Genomic DNA, 18,089 nt, shown 5'->3' with positions numbered 1-18,089 from the left:
TAGATTTCTAAGTATTTGGGGAATTTATCCTATATTATTCCAGTAAAATGATTCTCATTATCAATTCAATCCACTAGTTTCTATTTATATTGAAAATCAATTCCATTCCAAATTTCACACATTCCCCAATTCCCAAAACCCCACGCCCATGCGGTTGCCTTGCGAAATGCTCCACCACTGCCTGCAGCTAACCATTGTTGCCGTAGTCGCTTGTTGGCGAGTTGTCGTCAGTCTCTCCAGCACGCGGTCTTAGTTCGCCAGTCCCCTATGAGTAAACCTGCTTCTCTCTCTCTCCTCTACGTGGTTGTTATTTTAATTCTTTTTTTTTTTTTTGATTTATCATTACCAATATCTAATGAGTTATAATTTATGTTTTATGAGTTGTGATTTATCATTTATGAGTTTTAATTTGTGATTTAGTGGAGAAGATCTGGGGCTCTATTTTGCCTCGTGTTCTCTGTTTTTTAATCAATTTTAATTGAAAAATAAATTGGGACAAATTGGAAAAATTGAGAATGATATAATATTGCAACATTTTCAAAATATGAGTCTCGTAGAATGTAATTGTTTAAGTTTACAATCACGGAGTAAGGTTGTATCTTGCATTTTTTTTCTTTTTTTTTTGTTGTATTGAATTATACTTTCATAAGTATATTTTTTTTACGATTTAGTGCATTTATATATATTGAATTTTTTTAAAAATTATTTAATTAAATATTAATAAAGGACCTCATTATTACGATCATTAATTGTCGACGATCAATAGTCGAAGGTCAATTTCTGCCCTGACTAACCTCCAATTCTAGATTTGCCATTGATAGTTCGTTTCAAACTTCTTGCGACTTGAGCATGCCTTTTGTGGCTTTAGGATTTACACCTTACTTGAATTATATAGCTCAAAAGTATCTTAATAAATATAAAGAGCAAAACGATAAAAGAGTACATATTTGATTTTTTGACAATATCTCATTTCACAAGCTACCTAGCTCATTCAATAATTCACAAAGAATGAAATGTAATATAAATACCATTACTAATGTTGATTGAAAAATATACTTATGGTTGTTAATTTAGAAAAATTCTTATATTTGAGTATATGAGTTTAAATAAAAAGAACTAAAGAAGTTAATATGATCAAAAAATAATTAATTTCTCCAGTATTGAAGATTTTGAATAAAATAGCTTGTTCGATTGTCAAATTATGTGAGTAAGTATTTAATTATTGGTCCAAACAACACCCACACATATTTAAGGTGATTTTTATGGGTGATGATTACAATCATATGTCATTAAGATCAGGGACGGATTTAGGATTGGATTCAAGACGGGGTTACAAAAATTCAAACCTGGTTAATACAAAAAAAAAAAAAAAAAAAAAATTAAAAAAAAAAAATTTTTTTTAAAAAAAAGGGTGGGGGGGGGGGGGGGACCCACCCCCACACATCCGTCCCTGATTAAGATCCTTTTCCATTGTAGCTAAAAATGTAATTGTTGGAGTTTAGAAATTCTTCCATTTATATTTTACCCTATCAGTGCATAATTTTTACTTTCTTCATTCTTTGAGCTGTTTTTACTTTCTTCCATTTAGTCTGTCATGTACATAATTTTTTGGTGATGATTACAATTACATGTCATTATGATTATAATTATATATCACTTTTCCAGAGTATCGAAACAGTGTAACACAGAAAACACCTTCACTATTATATACAAATACAAAAATTAAAAATTTTATTTCCTTTCTGCAAAAAAAATAAATAAATAAAGTAAAGAAAAGTAAAGAAAATATATACATCATATGTACAATTAACATAAATGACTTCCCTCTCCAAGATATCATATATACAAAAAGAAAATGTTGAATTTCAAGCCATCTCATAAGTACTCTTTGGTCCATCATTAAAGAATTTCTTCCACACAGGATGTTGTTTCCAAACTCTTTCAACCATTAAATCAATTGGGACACCCTTTGTTTCTGGCAGAAGAAACACCACAAAAATGCCCATAACCAAAATCCATGCAGAGAAGAAGAAGAAAATGTAGGCCTGCAAATGGCACAGCATTGACAGAAAAGCCTATGCAATTATGAAAGTGAAAATCATATTGGAACTCACTGCAAAGGCAAATCCTACCGTTCCTGTCTCAAGAGGGAAGGTTTCACTTGGTATTAACCAACCAAGTGGACCCCATGACCATGGCACCATGCAAAAGACATTACATATGTGCAGACAAGTACCACTACAACTGCTGCAAGAACTCTGTCAAGTGAACCTGTTTCCGTCAAGTTGAAATGTGAGATGAATCCAATAGCAAGCTGCATATGAAAATGGTCAAATATATGTTAAGGTTCCATTTAAAAACATTTAGAACCTTTTTGATGTAAATTTATTTAAAATAGATTTTGTAGAAAGTGAATCTTTCTTTTTTTTTTTTTTTTTCCAAAAATGTGTGGTTAAAAGATACGAAAAGCTACATGTCACGTGAAAAATTAGTTTATTGATGGATAAGTTGGAGGTGGTGGGGCCCATTTCCGCCAGTTTGGTGACAGAAATTTTTCTGTAGACCTAAAGAGTTGCGTTCATATGAGTGGGGTGATCTTGGTAGTACGAGTCAGAAGTCTAACTGGTCGAACATGGTAATGATCTAGTTTCTTTATATTGAGCAGATTCAACAATGTTAAGTTATGAAAAAGATTCATTTAGATAGGTGGGCCACGTAACAGGAAGGGTTTTTTCACAAACCAAATTGAAGTGATTAACTATTCCAACGAAATGACAATAGATTTTGAATTTTTTTCCTGGGAGATCAACATTTGAACACAGGATTGTAGCAGCAAAACCCTCCTTCCAACCTTATCAACAGAAAAGATTGATACGAAAGTGCTGCCAACATTAACCAGAACGGTGATCACCGATGATAACAAGGATGCATCAGTCTTAAATCCCAATGTCTGGAAAAGAACCGGTGCATAGAACATGATGGCATTAATCCCAGTGAATTGCTGGAAAATCTGCATAGCTATGGCAATAATAAGTAAAAGCATGCTATCTTTCTTGAAGAGTTTCTTGAATGGCTGTTTAACTTGGCGGGCTTGTTCACAGGCTTCAACAATCTGTTCAAATTCAGAATCAACATTATCGACTCCTCTAATCTTGATTAGGGCTGGCTTTTCTTTCTGTTTCTTTGCTGCGTTCGACGAGGCTGGGTGGACTTTCAGTAATGATCAGAAAGCCAAGAAACAAAACAATTGCAGGAACAGATGCTAACCCTAATGACAATCTCCCCCCATATGGATGCACCGTTGAGGTGACATAATTCACGAGGTTAGCTATGAAAATCCCTGTTGTTATAAAGCCCCTCTGTGTTGTATAGGTGCAACTTCTGTCAAAAACAAGGGAACAGCCTGCAATTCAAAGCACTTCACATAATTAATCTTTGAAGAAACATTGTAGGGATATGTTAATTTGATGAGCACTATTGGTACGGACGAAATAGTAAAACAATCCAATCCACTTTATCAAACATACTGTCATTCTTTTAAGAAAAATGATTTAGCGGCATCTTTCATACGTAGAATTGAACAATAGACAAAATTTCAACTAATTTATTGTCTGTTGTATTGTCTAGTATTATTTGATTCACTTTACCATAGATATTACGCTCATTTTCTTCAAGAAAACTATCCAGGGGAAGCACCTAGCACACGTACTGTAAGTATTATGCTCTAGATCCAATTAACTTTGAACATAAATACTTTTGATATATAATCAATATAATTTAATGGCAGATCTATAATTTAATTAATAAATAATAGAGTTCGTAAATTCAAATCTTCGTAATTTGTTAATCACAAGGAGTTGTGATTGTGAGATACAAATTACATCTGATTGAATCTTAAATCGTCCGTGGTCGTAAATAATAACGAGATACAGATATCGTTATTACAGATAGACCATCACGTGTGGCATTTCTTACTTGTGAAGTAAGTAGCTGATCTCACAAGGTAAAGTGTGGTGACACTTAAATGAACACGTGGATGTTTTGTTATAGAACAAAACATTGGAGACCCGCCGAGAGATTCCACATGGATAACTATTTGAGTGTCAATTGTTAATCTCTAACGTTCGGTAGTGGAATTGGTCATTTGACTTGAGGTCGTTATGGTACCTTATATGAGGATAGTCATATTTTGGCGGTGTTGGATGTTGCTCTACAAAGGGCCGCTAATACGACATCGTTCGGGTACGTCAAGAATCGTATGAATGTTGTGATTGATCAATAAAGAATTCGTTACTCTTAGATAGTAGGAGATTATGATTTGCGTTTCATTTAATTAAGTCGATCATGAAATCCTTGGCTAAAGTGTACTCATAAGTCGAAAATGAGTTTTTGACTTATATTGACTTAATAGTGGAGTGAAAGATAGGATCGTTAATCGTGATTGACACACTTCCATATTTCGTAATTGATCGGATCATATTGACGAAGGGATTATAGTTTAACCGTAAACGAATGAGTTTGATTTTGTCATACCACGTACATTTTCCGTCACATGTATTACCCTGACATATTGCTAGATGTCAATATGGGACGGCGAGTGTGAATTGATGATAAATTAAAAATACGTTTTAATTTATCAATTTTGATTAGATCAAATTAATATTTCACGTCGTTAGATATCGTGATCGAGAACTGATGGGTCGCACACAAAAGAGAATTGAAAAATTACAAATTTGTCAATTAATTAATTTAACAATCGTTGGATAAATTAATTAATTGGATTGATTATTTATAGGCCCGAATTAATTAATTGGATTAATTAATTCACCGACCGAATTTAATCAAATGGATTAATTAAATATTGGATCGGAACGGGCCAGGCCCGTTTAGGCTTATATAAATACATCGCTAGGGTTTTCATTCCATATGATTTTTCTCATAATTTTGCTTTTTAGCACAAAAGGAGAAATCCCTGGTAGCTGCAATCTCGTTCTGTGTGTGGATCATCATTGGAGGCTGGACAATTAGACAGCTGTGGGTGGCGAATCAAGATTTCTGGAACGAAAAGAAAAGCAAAAGGTTTACAAAATTTTTCAAAGGTACAATCTTTATCATGATTTCTGTCTAAACACAAAGGGATCCTCGGTGGAAATCGAAATAATTTTAATTTTCCGCTGTGCATGTGTAAGTAAATTCCCAACACATACCTCATTTCCGAATCCCACTCGAATGCCAAAAAGAATTCTCCAAAGAATGAGCACCATTTCTGCTCAGCGAATGCACTAAATGCAGCACCAGCAATAAAAAAGAGTGACGCCATCATAATTGTGGGCTTGCGTCCTAAAATACTGCACGCTTTCGATGCAAAAAAACTGGCTACAAGGGCAGCTAGGTACAAGGAGGATGTGAACAGTTGGAGCATTTGATCATCATATTTACAGTAATTGTTTTCTGATGCATGAAGCTTTATTTCAACTTTTGGGAAGAATTTTATCAAGAAATCATCCATGCCAGTAACCACGCCTACTGAACACTTACCTGAAAAAAAAAAAAAAACGCCTGCAATCAGAATCAGAGAAATTTTAGACATATATTCCTGTGTACAAATTCATTTCTTCGTGCTAATTCTATAACGCGTATTTATACACTCAATATTATGAAATGTCCGAGAGTGCATTATCAGCATACCTGAAATACCAATGTCATAGCCGAACATTAAACCTCCAAAAGATGCAAGGATCCAACATGCCAACACGTATACTGTGATCTTAGACTTGAACATTTCACCATCATGGTTTGCCATATTTGCTGCCTCAAAGATGTCGGAAAATGTAGCAATGGATTCGAATGATATCTCAAAACAGAATGGCTTTGTTTTTTCCCCAGAGATTTTGGAAGCATATGCAAGGGAGAGGAGAGGCAAAGCGATATAGGAAATGACAGATTCTTTGCCTCTTATTCTCCAGCTTAAACTCTGGCTCTCTGGAGGGAGATTGGAAAATTAATGAAGTGTTCAATGTCACGAGAAAAGGACCTTTAATAGTAGATTATTTGCTAAATTTAAATTAGGATAAATTTGTGGATACAATGATGGAAGTGAACTGTGTTTCTTGAAAAGACAAACATAAGTGCTAAGATAAACATAACCCCGCTGATTTCTCTGCAGAGAGTTGTTTTGGAAGGTTTAATTTGCCATGAAAGACTATATACACGCTGGTCCGCATATATATACACATTGCCCTTAAAACCCGTTGAGCACTCAACCCGACTGAACGAAAAATAATAGGCCACAACCAACTAGAAAGTAGTCGAATATAGGTGGAAGACTAGATTCAATTGGTGCTGATGGACAAGGATAGGTACATTCGTAACAAGTTCTTGTGAGAAGATATATTTGGTATTTTGGTAGGACGAGTTTCTGTAAATATGAGTTTAGCAGAATGGATGCCAAGGCCAACTTAATAGAGGACATATGTCCCGTCAATGACTCTTGTGAAATAATTGTTCGAGTAAGGCTATGTAGCACTACAAGTGTTGACTACCAGTTTAGTTGACATTCAAGACATCAATATTGAACCGTAAAGTGCCAAGAAAGCAGTTTTTAACGGCTAAGAATTTGAATGCGTTGACCAACACAAGAATATTATATCTAATAATTGGAAGTAGTTAACGTGGGAGTCAAGCCCCAACCCATTGTCCGATATAATACAATGCATCAAAACTCTATCGAACAATAAATCAAGGAACGGACTTGGCCATGCCAGGGCGACATGCCCTCAGAGAACAATATCCTAATCCAAATATGAAAATAATTGATCCTTCAATGCCACAAAATAACAATAAGTTTCAAATCTGAACTCACAAACTGTTGACATTGGTTTGTAAGTTCCCTCCCCATCACCCCCAACTAATAGTTCCTGCAATTTCTGTTCTTTCTATACAAATTTCAATTGCAGGCTTACAGATGAATATTCCTTTCAGAAACTTCAATTGTGACTACGACTGTCACTAAAATTTCTAACTCCTATTAATCATAATGAAGGAAAAAGGAAGAAGAATTGGAAGTTCATCTAGGTGAATTATCAGAATCACCCGAAATCTCCAATGACTTGTTCTTCAAAGAAGCCATTTCCTTTTCTTGCTGTTTCTTTAGATACCTTTGTGCAGTTGCGTTCACAATCTTAACGAAAAAACCAATTAGCATGAACCATACTATGGTATTCCAAATGAAAGCGACTGAGAAATCCCATTTCTTCACCTGATAATAATATGCAAATTTTTAGTATGTAAATCCAGCATGTCGACTGGGAAAATTTCGAGATGAGGAATACCTCGCTCTTTGAAGAAAAATTTGGTTTCATTGCCATGTACTTGTCTTTCACGGAATGAAGCTTGGTGATGAGATTTGGTAGGACAGAGTTGAACCCAGGTACAAAACTGAGAATCCAAATCAATTCATTTTCCATCCAGTCAAGAAGTTGATTGTTGCACACAGAAATAATAAACACCGTCTGCAAAAGATGTAACATTTATGATAATTCTTGTCAAGGTTTAAAGCTTGGCAATTCAAGTTATGAAGAACAGTATAATATTATAAGGGGTGGCCAAAATCCGATTCAGTCTGGTTCTGACCGGTTTGGTTTTCTTCAGACCCAAACTGAATCAGTACAAACTGAAAATCTTACACATGGAGATATTGGTTCCATATGTATAACAAGAACCAAACCGAACCCAAACCAACCAGCTTGCTCCAGTCCTTCAAACAGGTAATTGCATTTTTCATTTCAGAGAACATGAACAGCAATAATGAAGGTTCGGTCAGGTCCTTCAAGCATACCCGAAACAATTTTTTTGTCACCAAATTGGCCAATCTGTCTACTTCAGGTATTTTTTGCCCACCCAAAATATTTATTTATTGACAACCCAGGTATTTACGAACCTGTATGTGAGTTTTGATGATTGCTTTCCCTATCAATGTTGCCAGAAAAAACTCCCAGAAAGGAATTCCAAATTGTCCACACATGATTCCGGCAAGATCAAATAAAGGATTTGGCACCTGCAAAATACACCAGTTTGTCAACAAGTGCATATAAACTTCGAAACTGAACAATCTCCCTGGGATTTCAGTTCAACAAGGGGAAAAGGATCAGAATTTTCTCCGCCGTTTTCTTAGCATGTTAGGCTAGTGCTTGAAAGTAAGTTTGTCAAACTTACTTTTAAATTACTTATCTAGCCAAACACGATTTTCAAAGTTACAATCTGAACTAAAATTTCTTTTTCTAGAAAATCTTAACTCACATTTTAGAAAAGTAACTTTTAAGCACAACGAAACATGCTATTGTGACATTGTCCAACAAAGTGGTCAAGGTATGAATTTCGGCATAAGTAGCTACATGCCATTATGCCAAATGCACAACTTAAAAATAGCAGACAGTAAACACAATCATCTAAAAAGTACAAGTTGCATATGATAAATCGTTAACAGAATGGGCATGAATCATAAAACTAACCGAAGCAAGAACTAGAATAGTAAAGAAGTTCAAATATTGGGCATGTGACAGGAACCAATGCTTAATTTGATTTAGCTTAGCAGATACAATCCCATTCTCTCCACTTGAGGAAGCATCCAGTTCTTCCATGGCATCCACTCTGCCACCTGATAAGCTCGCTGTAAAAGAAATATACAGGTCCTCAACATGTTCAATATTAACTAATACCAAGGAAAAGACTCTATATTAAAATTAAGACACTTTGATTCATGTAAAATTAATGATCATCCTCAGAGCTTAGATGCATATATAAAAAAAATAACTGTTTTACTTATAAGCATGAGAAATGTAACTTATTCAGACATTTTTAGAAATAAAAATTTACTTAAAAGTAACGTTAAGTTACTGCATAAGGTTCAAACATTTCATACCTGCCCTAGAAATAAAATAAGGGGGAAGTTCTCCAAGTGCAGTCCCAAGGCCCCACAGGACTGCCTCTAATTGGACCTGGGGCAATATGCTACCAAGTGGAACCTGTATACCATGTGAAGACGAAAACAAAGGGAGGCCGAATTCTGCACAATCCTTTCCAAGCCACGAAGGCCCTCTTTTTAATTGTATTGTGTCATACGGAGCACTTTTGATGTCTACTCGGCCACATTGCATTGCTTTAATGGTGAATAAGGCAATATGAGGCCCCAAATATAGAACAAAAGTGTGCAACCCGGATCCTACGAAAAATATAACAACAATGATGTGTTTCAATAAATATTGGATAAGATGTTGCTACAAAGACAGCAAGGGTACATGCTACTTCAGAAGAATTCAAATAATAGGATGTTCACCAATTAAATAAAAACCCCCCCCCCCCCCCCCCCCCAACAGTTTCTTGTCAACAATCCAAATGTCACGCTTCTAACTCCATTCCCCACCGGTCAGCCTGACTGGGTACTCCCTTCCCAACTGGCTGCTCATCCCTATGGCCATGAATCTTCAAACTTGCCAACTCGGGTGATTTACGGGAGTGGTGCTTAAGTCACATAACTGAGGCAACATATTATGTTTCTTATTCTCAACTAAAACTTGGTGCATTGGAGTGGTTACTATTTAAGTTTTGGCCCAAAGTGACTTAACAACCAACAGCATTCCCAGAATTTATCATCAGCACTATAGAATTTTCCCAAAAGTAATTCTAACATTATTACTAACTATTTTAACAATATCAAGGAATCAGATAACAAAATGCTTGTCTTAAGACCAATGTTACTTACCAAGGCCAATAGAAGATGCAACGCCAAGAGCCACCCACCATAATCCAAACTGTATATAACGTAGAACTTCCTCAACGTGCTGCACAGGATAGGACAAATGTAAGATCATTATCAACGTTAATCTAAGATTCGCAAACCAGTACTGGAAATGATAAAGCAGGAGGTTGAAGTCAGTAACAACAATGTAACAAGGAATGATCATCCTTTGCCCATACTAGAGCTATGGAATCTGAACTTGAAACAAAAAAAGGGTGACTCAAAGAGCTTTTACATCACTGATTCACAGTCATGTAATGAATTCTTTAGGAAGCATCCTAGAATCGTGCCTCGTAAGATTGCGTAATTCCAAAGGAAACAACAGATAGATGCTTATTCACCAGTAGGGCAAATCTTCAGCCTACTCAGAACAATTTAAAGAAAAAAAAGAGAAACTACCGATTTAATTACCTTCTCATGAGGACCATCAATAGTCGAAAGTAGTAACCCGGCTATTGCAATGATGGTACTGAACAGCATAATCCAACCACCATGTGACAAAATATATGCTACTGAGCGCCTGAGGTACTTAACGACAGCCAGAATGAAAAACTTCAGTGTTTTAACAGGCTGTGCTATCAAAGTCAATTTTTCTAGTTCTTTTTCATGTGTAACACGGAGGTCTGCAAAGAGAAAATTAGACAACTCAAAAAAATGACAAAGATTCCTTAATGGTAAAAGGAATACCTGAATACTTCATCAGATTCCCCAGAAATTTGATAATACCAGGGATGACTACTAGAGCATGTTTGGCTAAGCTTAAAAAAGTAAAGTAACTTTCAGTAACTTTTTCTCTCACACATCTATGAAACTTACGTTTTACTTATTTTTAAGTTAAAAAAAAAAAAAGAAGAAGAAATATGCTACTGAGCGCCTGAGGTACTTAACGACAGCCAGAATGAAAAACTTCAGTGTTTTAACAGGCTGTGCTATCAAAGTCAAATTTTCTAGTTCTTTTTCATGTGTAACACGGAGGTCTGCAAAGAGAAAATTAGACAACTCAAAAAAATGACAAAGATTCCTTAATGGTAAAAGGAATACCTGAATACTTCATCAGATTCCCCAGAAATTTCATAATACCAGGGATGACTACTAGAGCATGTTTGGCTAAGCTTAAAAAAGTAAAGTAACTTTCAGTAACTTTTTGTCTCACACATCTATGAAACTTACGTTTTACTTATTTTTAAGTTAAAAAAAAAAAAGAAGACGGAGAAGTTACTTATATTGAAAGTTACTTTTTGATCCTATTTATCTTAGAACTTACCAATTTACTTATAAGGGCTTTAACCATAGGCCAGCATGCTCTTAAATAATGTTACTTTTGGGTTTTACATAATATCCTCAATTTTCTCTCATATTCCATAGAACTGCAGTTATATATTATTGCAATAGTTATAATCAAAAGTAACATTCTGCATAGCTTTCCATTTTATAAACATACAATAAACATAGTCCTATACTAAGGGCTACTTCCACTATGGAACTATGCTAAATTCAGTTGTTCTTTGATATCCTTGATATCCAATAACTACCTAACAATTTTCTAAGCTTCTGAGTTCTGAGCTAATAACAAAGTTTGTTAATTTATTTATGACAGTAACAGAGCAACGACAAGATTTTGAAACTAAACGAATTTTATGTTAAGTAGGCAGCATGAACTTATGAAGCAGTCGTCCAAGAATATTTGCATCCATTTAAAAATACCAGCATAGCTCCTTCCCTCACTCTCACAGGCCCATTTAATAATGAAAGAATAACTGAGGAATTATTTTTCTCGTCGTTGCAATGGTTTTGGCAATTTTTCGAACTTTTATAGCAGCTGGCATCAATTGCATTAGTAAGCATACAAAGCATGTTTAGCTAAGCTTAAAAGGACAAATAAGTGGCAAACTTTGAACGGATCAATCTTGGACCTCTTTAAATGCAGCAGATTACAGTGTAATTCGAGATCAACATGTGTTTGAATTTCGGGAGCTAAAGATCATCAAAATGACCTACCCACAGCTACGTGTCATAATGTAGAGGAGGCAAAGGAAGGGATAAAGGAATAAGTCTCACTTACCTCAATGGGGTAAGCAATCAAAAATCTTTTTCCTGTTTTCTTGGTAAAATACTCATTCACAAACACGTCATTGATATATGTGCGTGTGAGTGTGTGCACTTGAATCCCCTAAAATTAAACAAAGGAAACCTGATAATAGCTATGCCCATGTCAATTGAACAGCTGAAAAACCCCACATTAACGGTATATACTTTTAGAATACACACATAAATCACTAGAATATTAAATACAGAGCACCTAATCAATCAAGACCCTCTTGGCCTCATTATCCACATTGTTCTCTTTCACTATCAAATTCAGAAAAAATAAAATCTAACACAAAAACTATCAAACTCATATCATGCCATCGAAAATTCAGATTCATATCAAACTCCTAAACACGAATCTGGATTTTCTTCTATATGTTTTATAAGAAAGATCCAGCTGTGAGAAAAAAAAAATCAAATTTTTTATCTGCAAAAATTAGTAAACAGAAAAACTTGCCTGAGACCGACATGTCTTTATCTTCAGAAGCAGAGAGAAAATTCTTATTGGAATTTGATTTTTTCCAAGACCCCATTACTTTTCTACAATCCTTCACACGCCATCTCACACACAATCACACTTCTGTGAATGCGACCATGTAAATTTGCGCATAAAATGTGTATCAGCTCAATCCAAGACTATCGGATTAGAGAGAGGAAGAGTGTTGCTATTGAGAGTAAAATAAATGGAATTTTGGCAGAGATCTGAGGATTCTTAAGCGAATGCGATAAGAAAACATACCAGCTGGGTTGGGTGCGCCGTTCCCGTAAGATCAAACTCAGAATAAAGTATAATTCCTCGAAAAAGTGCAGGCTATTATTAAATGGGAATATTTGCAATTTTGGACCTCAATCTTTGCAAAATATCGACGAAATCTACCCTAAAGCCCTTTTTGGCGTAATCCATAGTCAACCTCTCTCCATTCAATAAAGGGTTAATTTCACAAACGGTCAGTGAACTTACGCGAAAATTACAAAATGGTCACTAAAGTTTAAAAATTTCAGTAACGATCACTTAAATTTTGGGACGCTTTTAGAAACGGTTACTAAAATTTAAAAACTTTCAAAAATGGTCATCGAAGTTTAAAAACATATTTTTAGTTTTTTGGGTTACTTTTGCAAGAACTTTTCGATCACTTTCGACCATCGATTCCCTCAAATTTTGATATCGTTGGAAAGCTCACAATGTCTTCTTCAATTACCACTCAAAATCTCCCCGTAACTCAAAGGGATTCGACTAAAAAATTGTCTCAAAAGTTACCCAAATTTTTAGATTTTTTTGGCGACTTTTGCGGTAACTTCCGACCACCAAGACCGTCGTATTTTGATACTGTTTAAAAGCCCATAATCTCTTCTTCAATTATCACCCAAAATCTCCCCAAATTCTAAAGGATTCGGTTGGAATAAACCCACAAAGTCAACTACCCAAAAGGCGCAAATCTGGATAGATTTTTAAAAATTTTTGGACTATTTTTGAGGCAATTTTCCGGTAACTTCCACCCACCAATATTGTTGAATTTTGATACCATTCGAAAGCTCACAATATCCTCTTCAACTAGTACTAAAAAACTCCCCCAGACTTCAAAGGATTCGACCAGAATAAACCCACAAGTTGGCCACCCAAAAAGGCGAAAATTTGGACAATTTTTCAGTTTTTTGGGCGACTTTTGCTACAACTTCCGACCACCAAAATCGCCGAATTTTGATACCAATTGAAAGCCCACAATCTTCTCTTCAATTATCATCCAAAATCTCCCCACAACTCCAGAGGATTTGATCGGAATAACCCACAAAATTAGCATCTCGAATTTAGGCAAATTTTCGCCTTTTTGGGTAGCCGAATTTGTGGGTTTATTCCGGTCGAATCTTTTGGAGTTTAGGGGAGATTTTGGATGGTAATTGAAGAGGACATTGTGGGTTTTCTAATGGTATCAAAATTCGACGGTTTTGGTGGTCAAAAGTCATCGCAAAAGTCACCCAAAAAATCTAGGTGAATTTTACGGCGATTTTCAGATTGAATCCCTTGGAGTTAAAGGGAGATTTTGGATCGTAATTGAAGAGGACATTATAAGTTTTCCAACTGTATCAAAATTCGAGGTATTGACGGCCAGAAATGGCCGAAAAGTTGACTCAAAAGTAGCACAAAAAACTGAAAAATTGTTCTTAAATTTCAGTGATCATTTTTTAAAGAGTTCCGAAACTTAAGTGACCGTTATTGAAAGCTTTAAACTTCAGTAACTGTTTTGTAATTTTCGAGTAAGTTTAATGACCTTTGTGAAATTAACCCATTTATTAAGTGATGGATTTGTCATTTTCGTTAAATAAATGAAAGAAAGCAATAGATGAATAAAAAATATTGCAAATATAAAGTTCCATCAGTTTACAAAACTACAAATAAATCTCACTTAAGACAATTAAATAAATATTAACAAAAAATAAAAAAATATTTTATATTCCCCAACCAGCTCACCCACCTACGCAAGTACCCCTTCTAATCCCCCCGCCCCACTCGCGGCCGAACTGATGATTCCTATTAGGCAAATGTTTCAATTTGTTGTAAAATTAATTTTTGAAAGAAAAAAAAAAAGTCTTTATACCACAAAATGCTTGACCTACGAAGTCCACATTTGTCGAACGTAGCTTAATTAGGATTCTGTTATAATTACATAAAAGAGAGAATTTTTCAGCGTCCATTGCCACGACTAATTTAATTAAATTTTCGACATTATAAAAGAAAAAAGAAGTCTATCTATTAACATCTTTAAGGAAAAAATTCAATCCGTTTTGTACTATATATAAAAATTGTAGCTCACTTGATTCGAGCTTAAGTAACATTGTTATTTCTTTCTTGAGAAAGAATTATCAACATGTTCCATGATTAATAGGACAACCAACTTATTGAAATCTATGACAAGTTAATTTGTGCTCGATCTATGATGTATGAATTCTAAATGCCTCACTTTTATCAATACTCTAAAAAGCATGGCAAAATTAGCCGAAATAAGCTATATTATGATGCTTAAATCTATACTCTCCTTTATTCTCGAATAAGTATTGGAGAGTTTTTGACCATTGCACCCCTCCTCCCGACAAACCAACTATTCACACTGCATGTTTCATTTCCACATTATTGAAAAAGATGGGGTTTAGTTTTATATCACTAGTCGAAAAAATTAAACACAACTAGTAAAGTTCTCTATGTAGTGTTTGAATTACATAGTCATACTTTTCAAAGATTTTTTTTTGTACGATACAACAAATGATATTAATTTACATCTCGAAATAAGATAATTGTGTATGACATAGCTATTAAAATTATTGAAGTGTAATCTTACGTTCAGAGGTGGATCCAGGACCTAACTAAAAAAAAAACTAATATAAACAAAAAATTACACATATTTTTTTTTTGCACCAATAAAAAAAATTACCCATAAAAAATGGAAATAGTACGGGAGAGGACTCCCCCACCTCCCCCTCCTTTTTTTTTTTTTCCAATTTAATCACTGCATAATGAAAAATAATTTATGGCAATAGTACCTAAGCTCTCACTTTCATAGCCATGTTTTATGCTACTATTTTATTTTATTTTATCATATATCTTCCTTTGTACTTAATTTTTTTTATTACATCAGAATTTATTTTTATTAAATTGAAAAATAGATATTATTATATTTTACTTAAAAGCTAATGTTGAGAAGCATGTTGGAAACTTTTTGTTGTGGGCCCGTGTTCCATAATACTTGAATGATTATAATATGACGCCGCATCATTAAGAAATTTGTGTAGATCACATGAATCTAGAATGTTTTAAACTATGCAATCATGATACATGTACAAATATTTTTACTAGATAACTTGACAGATTGTCAATTGGCACAATTTCGTTGAATGTTGGATCAGAAAAAAATTTAAATTAGTCAATCCAGTGTTGTCACGTCATTATCTATAATAATTTCGGTACATTTTAATCTATATAAGGAGTTTAATTCTAAAAAGCATGTTTGATAGGGATTAAAAGTCAATTAAAATTAATTTTTTGACCGTCATTTCACTATTCTAACCGTCATTTTTGAATTCTTCTCTCACAAGTAGGACCCATTTGATCTCCAACGGTCAAAAAATCAATTAACAAAATTTCTACCAAACAACCACAAAGTATGATATATTTGTTAATTTCAATGTAGTTAGAACATCTATAATGATGGAGTAAAATAGGGATTTAGATCTCAAAGTCACCGGCAATCTCTACAATAGAGAAATGCAAAGGAGATGCAAATTGCTTTTTTTTTTTTTTACAGAAAAAAGTAAAAAAAAAATAAATAAATTTACATCATTTTGTAAATCCACAGTAGGCAAAAAGTGAAATTAGATCTTTCCATTAGAATAGAATTTGGATTTAAATCCATCGAAATGTAAATGATAATTCAAAATTGGTTTTGAAGATATTAAAATATACCCAATTTTACACTATCATTAGAGATACTACTAGAGATGAAAATGTTGCAAAAATGGTTATGAAATGGGTCAACTTTAAGCCCAAATTTCAGTAGGACCCACCTTTTAATTAATACGGAGCCTAGCATATTCATGTTCTACTCCGCTAGATGATTAACGTAATATATTTATTTGTCGAAAACCATTTAAAATTGAATGAAATATCAAGTGTTAAAATAACCCACATAAACTAAGTATTATGGAAGAATTTGATTTTCCAAACACTTATCCCACATAGGAAAGTTAGGAAACTTTAGTGTGGTTTATAAGGTGGAAGTTTGGAATTGGGTTTGGGCCTCAAGGGGCATCAATAGTCTTTGGAAGGGGGAAGACCTATATTTTATTGGGTTTGGTCATAAACTCACACGCGCGCAGCGCGGCTCGACACGGCACGAGCACGCGCCCGTGTCCGAGTCCGGTCTGGGTCGGGTCGGGTCGGGTGCGGGTGGACCTTTGCACTATATTAACTTTTTGGACAAAATTTATTTAAAATTTTGAGCCAAATTGTAAATAATCAAATTCTTGGGTACATTATGAAATTTAAATTTTGGCTTTCCGGGTGTTTTTTCTTCTTTTAACAGTCGTCTGTTTACCGACCAGCTGACTTAACAAACGCGACTTTTCAAAACAACATGTCTGTTCGAATTTTTTAGGCTTGTCTGAAAGGTGATGACTATTCGAATGGCCACGAACAAGTCTATAAATAGCCTGACTCTCTACCAGAAAATTTACACCATTTTCATTGCAAACTTTCTGTGCTTTGAATCTCATTCCCTCTCTCTCGTTCTGATATTGTCTCGAAATAAAACACACTTCATTGAGTTCGTTGGAACTCCTGCAGATTGCAGTGCTGCTTCCATAGGAGACGAAAATTCGTTCTATCTTGGAAAACAATTGCTGGACGCCTTTAGCACTATTGAAGGCAGCAAATTCGTTTTAAGGAAACATCGTGAAGTCGGTGGGGTCGAATTACTTTTTGGATCCTATTGATCATTTCTTTACATTAAGTGATTCTGTCGGATTGGTTTTTGAAAGAGTAACGTCAAACTCTAGAAACAACAATCTTAAAACGAATTTGTATTATTATTTTGTCTCTGTTTCTACTCCTTATTACCGTTGATCTTCTGATTGTGTTTTAAAAATGGCAACTTCTGCTACCACACTCCCGAATACGATCGGAGAAAAACCAGAAAAGTTTAATGGGTCAGATTTTAAGCGTTGGCAACAAAAAATGCCTTTTTATCTGACAACATTAAATCTGGCTAAATTTCTCAAAGAAGATGCGCCTTCATATACCGAGCAAGACAGTGATGCTGAAAAATTGGCTGCGGTTGATGCATGGAAGCATTCTGATTTCTTGTGTAGAAATTATGTACTTAATGGATTGGATAACACATTATATAATGTGTACTACAATGCTAAGTCCGTAAAAGAACTGTGGAAATCTTTGAACACAAAGTACAAAATCGAAGATGTCGGCACGAAGAAATTCATTGTCGGTCTTTTTTAGACTATAAAATGGTTGACAACAAGACTGTCTATCCCAAGTTCAAGAACTTCAAATCATACTTAGCGACATTCGTGCCGAAGGAATGAAACTAAGTGAATCATTCCAAGTCGCTGCACTAATTGAGAAATTACCACCTTCATGGAAGGATTTCAAGAATTACCTAAAGTACAAGCGGAAGGAAATGAAACTTGAAGATATCATTGT

At 34.6% G+C, this 18,089-nt stretch overlaps 1 protein-coding gene and 1 pseudogene across 2 annotated transcripts; both read right to left on the bottom strand.

Moving 5' to 3' along the window:
• Window positions 1-1,816: 1,816 nt before the first annotated feature.
• LOC111384328 lies at window positions 1,817-6,035 on the bottom strand (annotated as a pseudogene).
• Window positions 6,036-6,621: 586 nt separating this feature from the next.
• Window positions 6,622-12,675, bottom strand: LOC111384326 (vacuole membrane protein KMS1-like). 2 transcript variants are annotated; one of them, XM_023008591.1, is made up of 9 exons: window positions 12,342-12,675; window positions 10,671-10,773; window positions 10,208-10,316; window positions 9,761-9,839; window positions 8,921-9,220; window positions 8,511-8,668; window positions 7,940-8,056; window positions 7,332-7,511; window positions 6,622-7,258 (listed from the first exon to the last, which is right to left on the bottom strand). In XM_023008591.1, the coding sequence occupies exons 1-9, from the start codon at window positions 12,415-12,417 to the stop codon at window positions 7,067-7,069; spliced, it is 1,314 nt and encodes a 437-aa protein (XP_022864359.1). In that variant the 5' UTR covers window positions 12,418-12,675; the 3' UTR covers window positions 6,622-7,066. The 2 variants fall into 2 exon arrangements, with proteins under 2 accessions (XP_022864359.1, XP_022864360.1); XM_023008592.1 differs by lacking the exon at window positions 10,671-10,773 and having other exon boundaries at window positions 10,208-10,419.
• Between the last annotated feature and the right edge of the window lie 5,414 nt (window positions 12,676-18,089).

Source organism: Olea europaea, unplaced genomic scaffold (assembly GCF_002742605.1).
Source record: "Olea europaea var. sylvestris unplaced genomic scaffold, O_europaea_v1 scaffold2899, whole genome shotgun sequence".
NCBI lineage: Eukaryota > Viridiplantae > Streptophyta > Magnoliopsida > Lamiales > Oleaceae > Olea > Olea europaea.
This window is presented reverse-complemented; position numbering and strand designations above follow the sequence as displayed.

Coding starts and splice junctions, on each gene's coding strand:
- LOC111384326 (XM_023008591.1), bottom strand. CDS start 12,417: ATGGGGTCTTGGAAAAAATCAAATTCCAATAAGAATTTTCTCTCTGCT. Junction 8,057..8,510: donor CTATTCTAGTTCTTGCTTCG/GTTAGTTTTATG, acceptor TGTATTTTGCAG/GTGCCAAATCCTTTATTTGA. Junction 7,259..7,331: donor ATTTTTCTTCAAAGAGCGAG/GTATTCCTCATC, acceptor TATTATTATCAG/GTGAAGAAATGGGATTTCTC.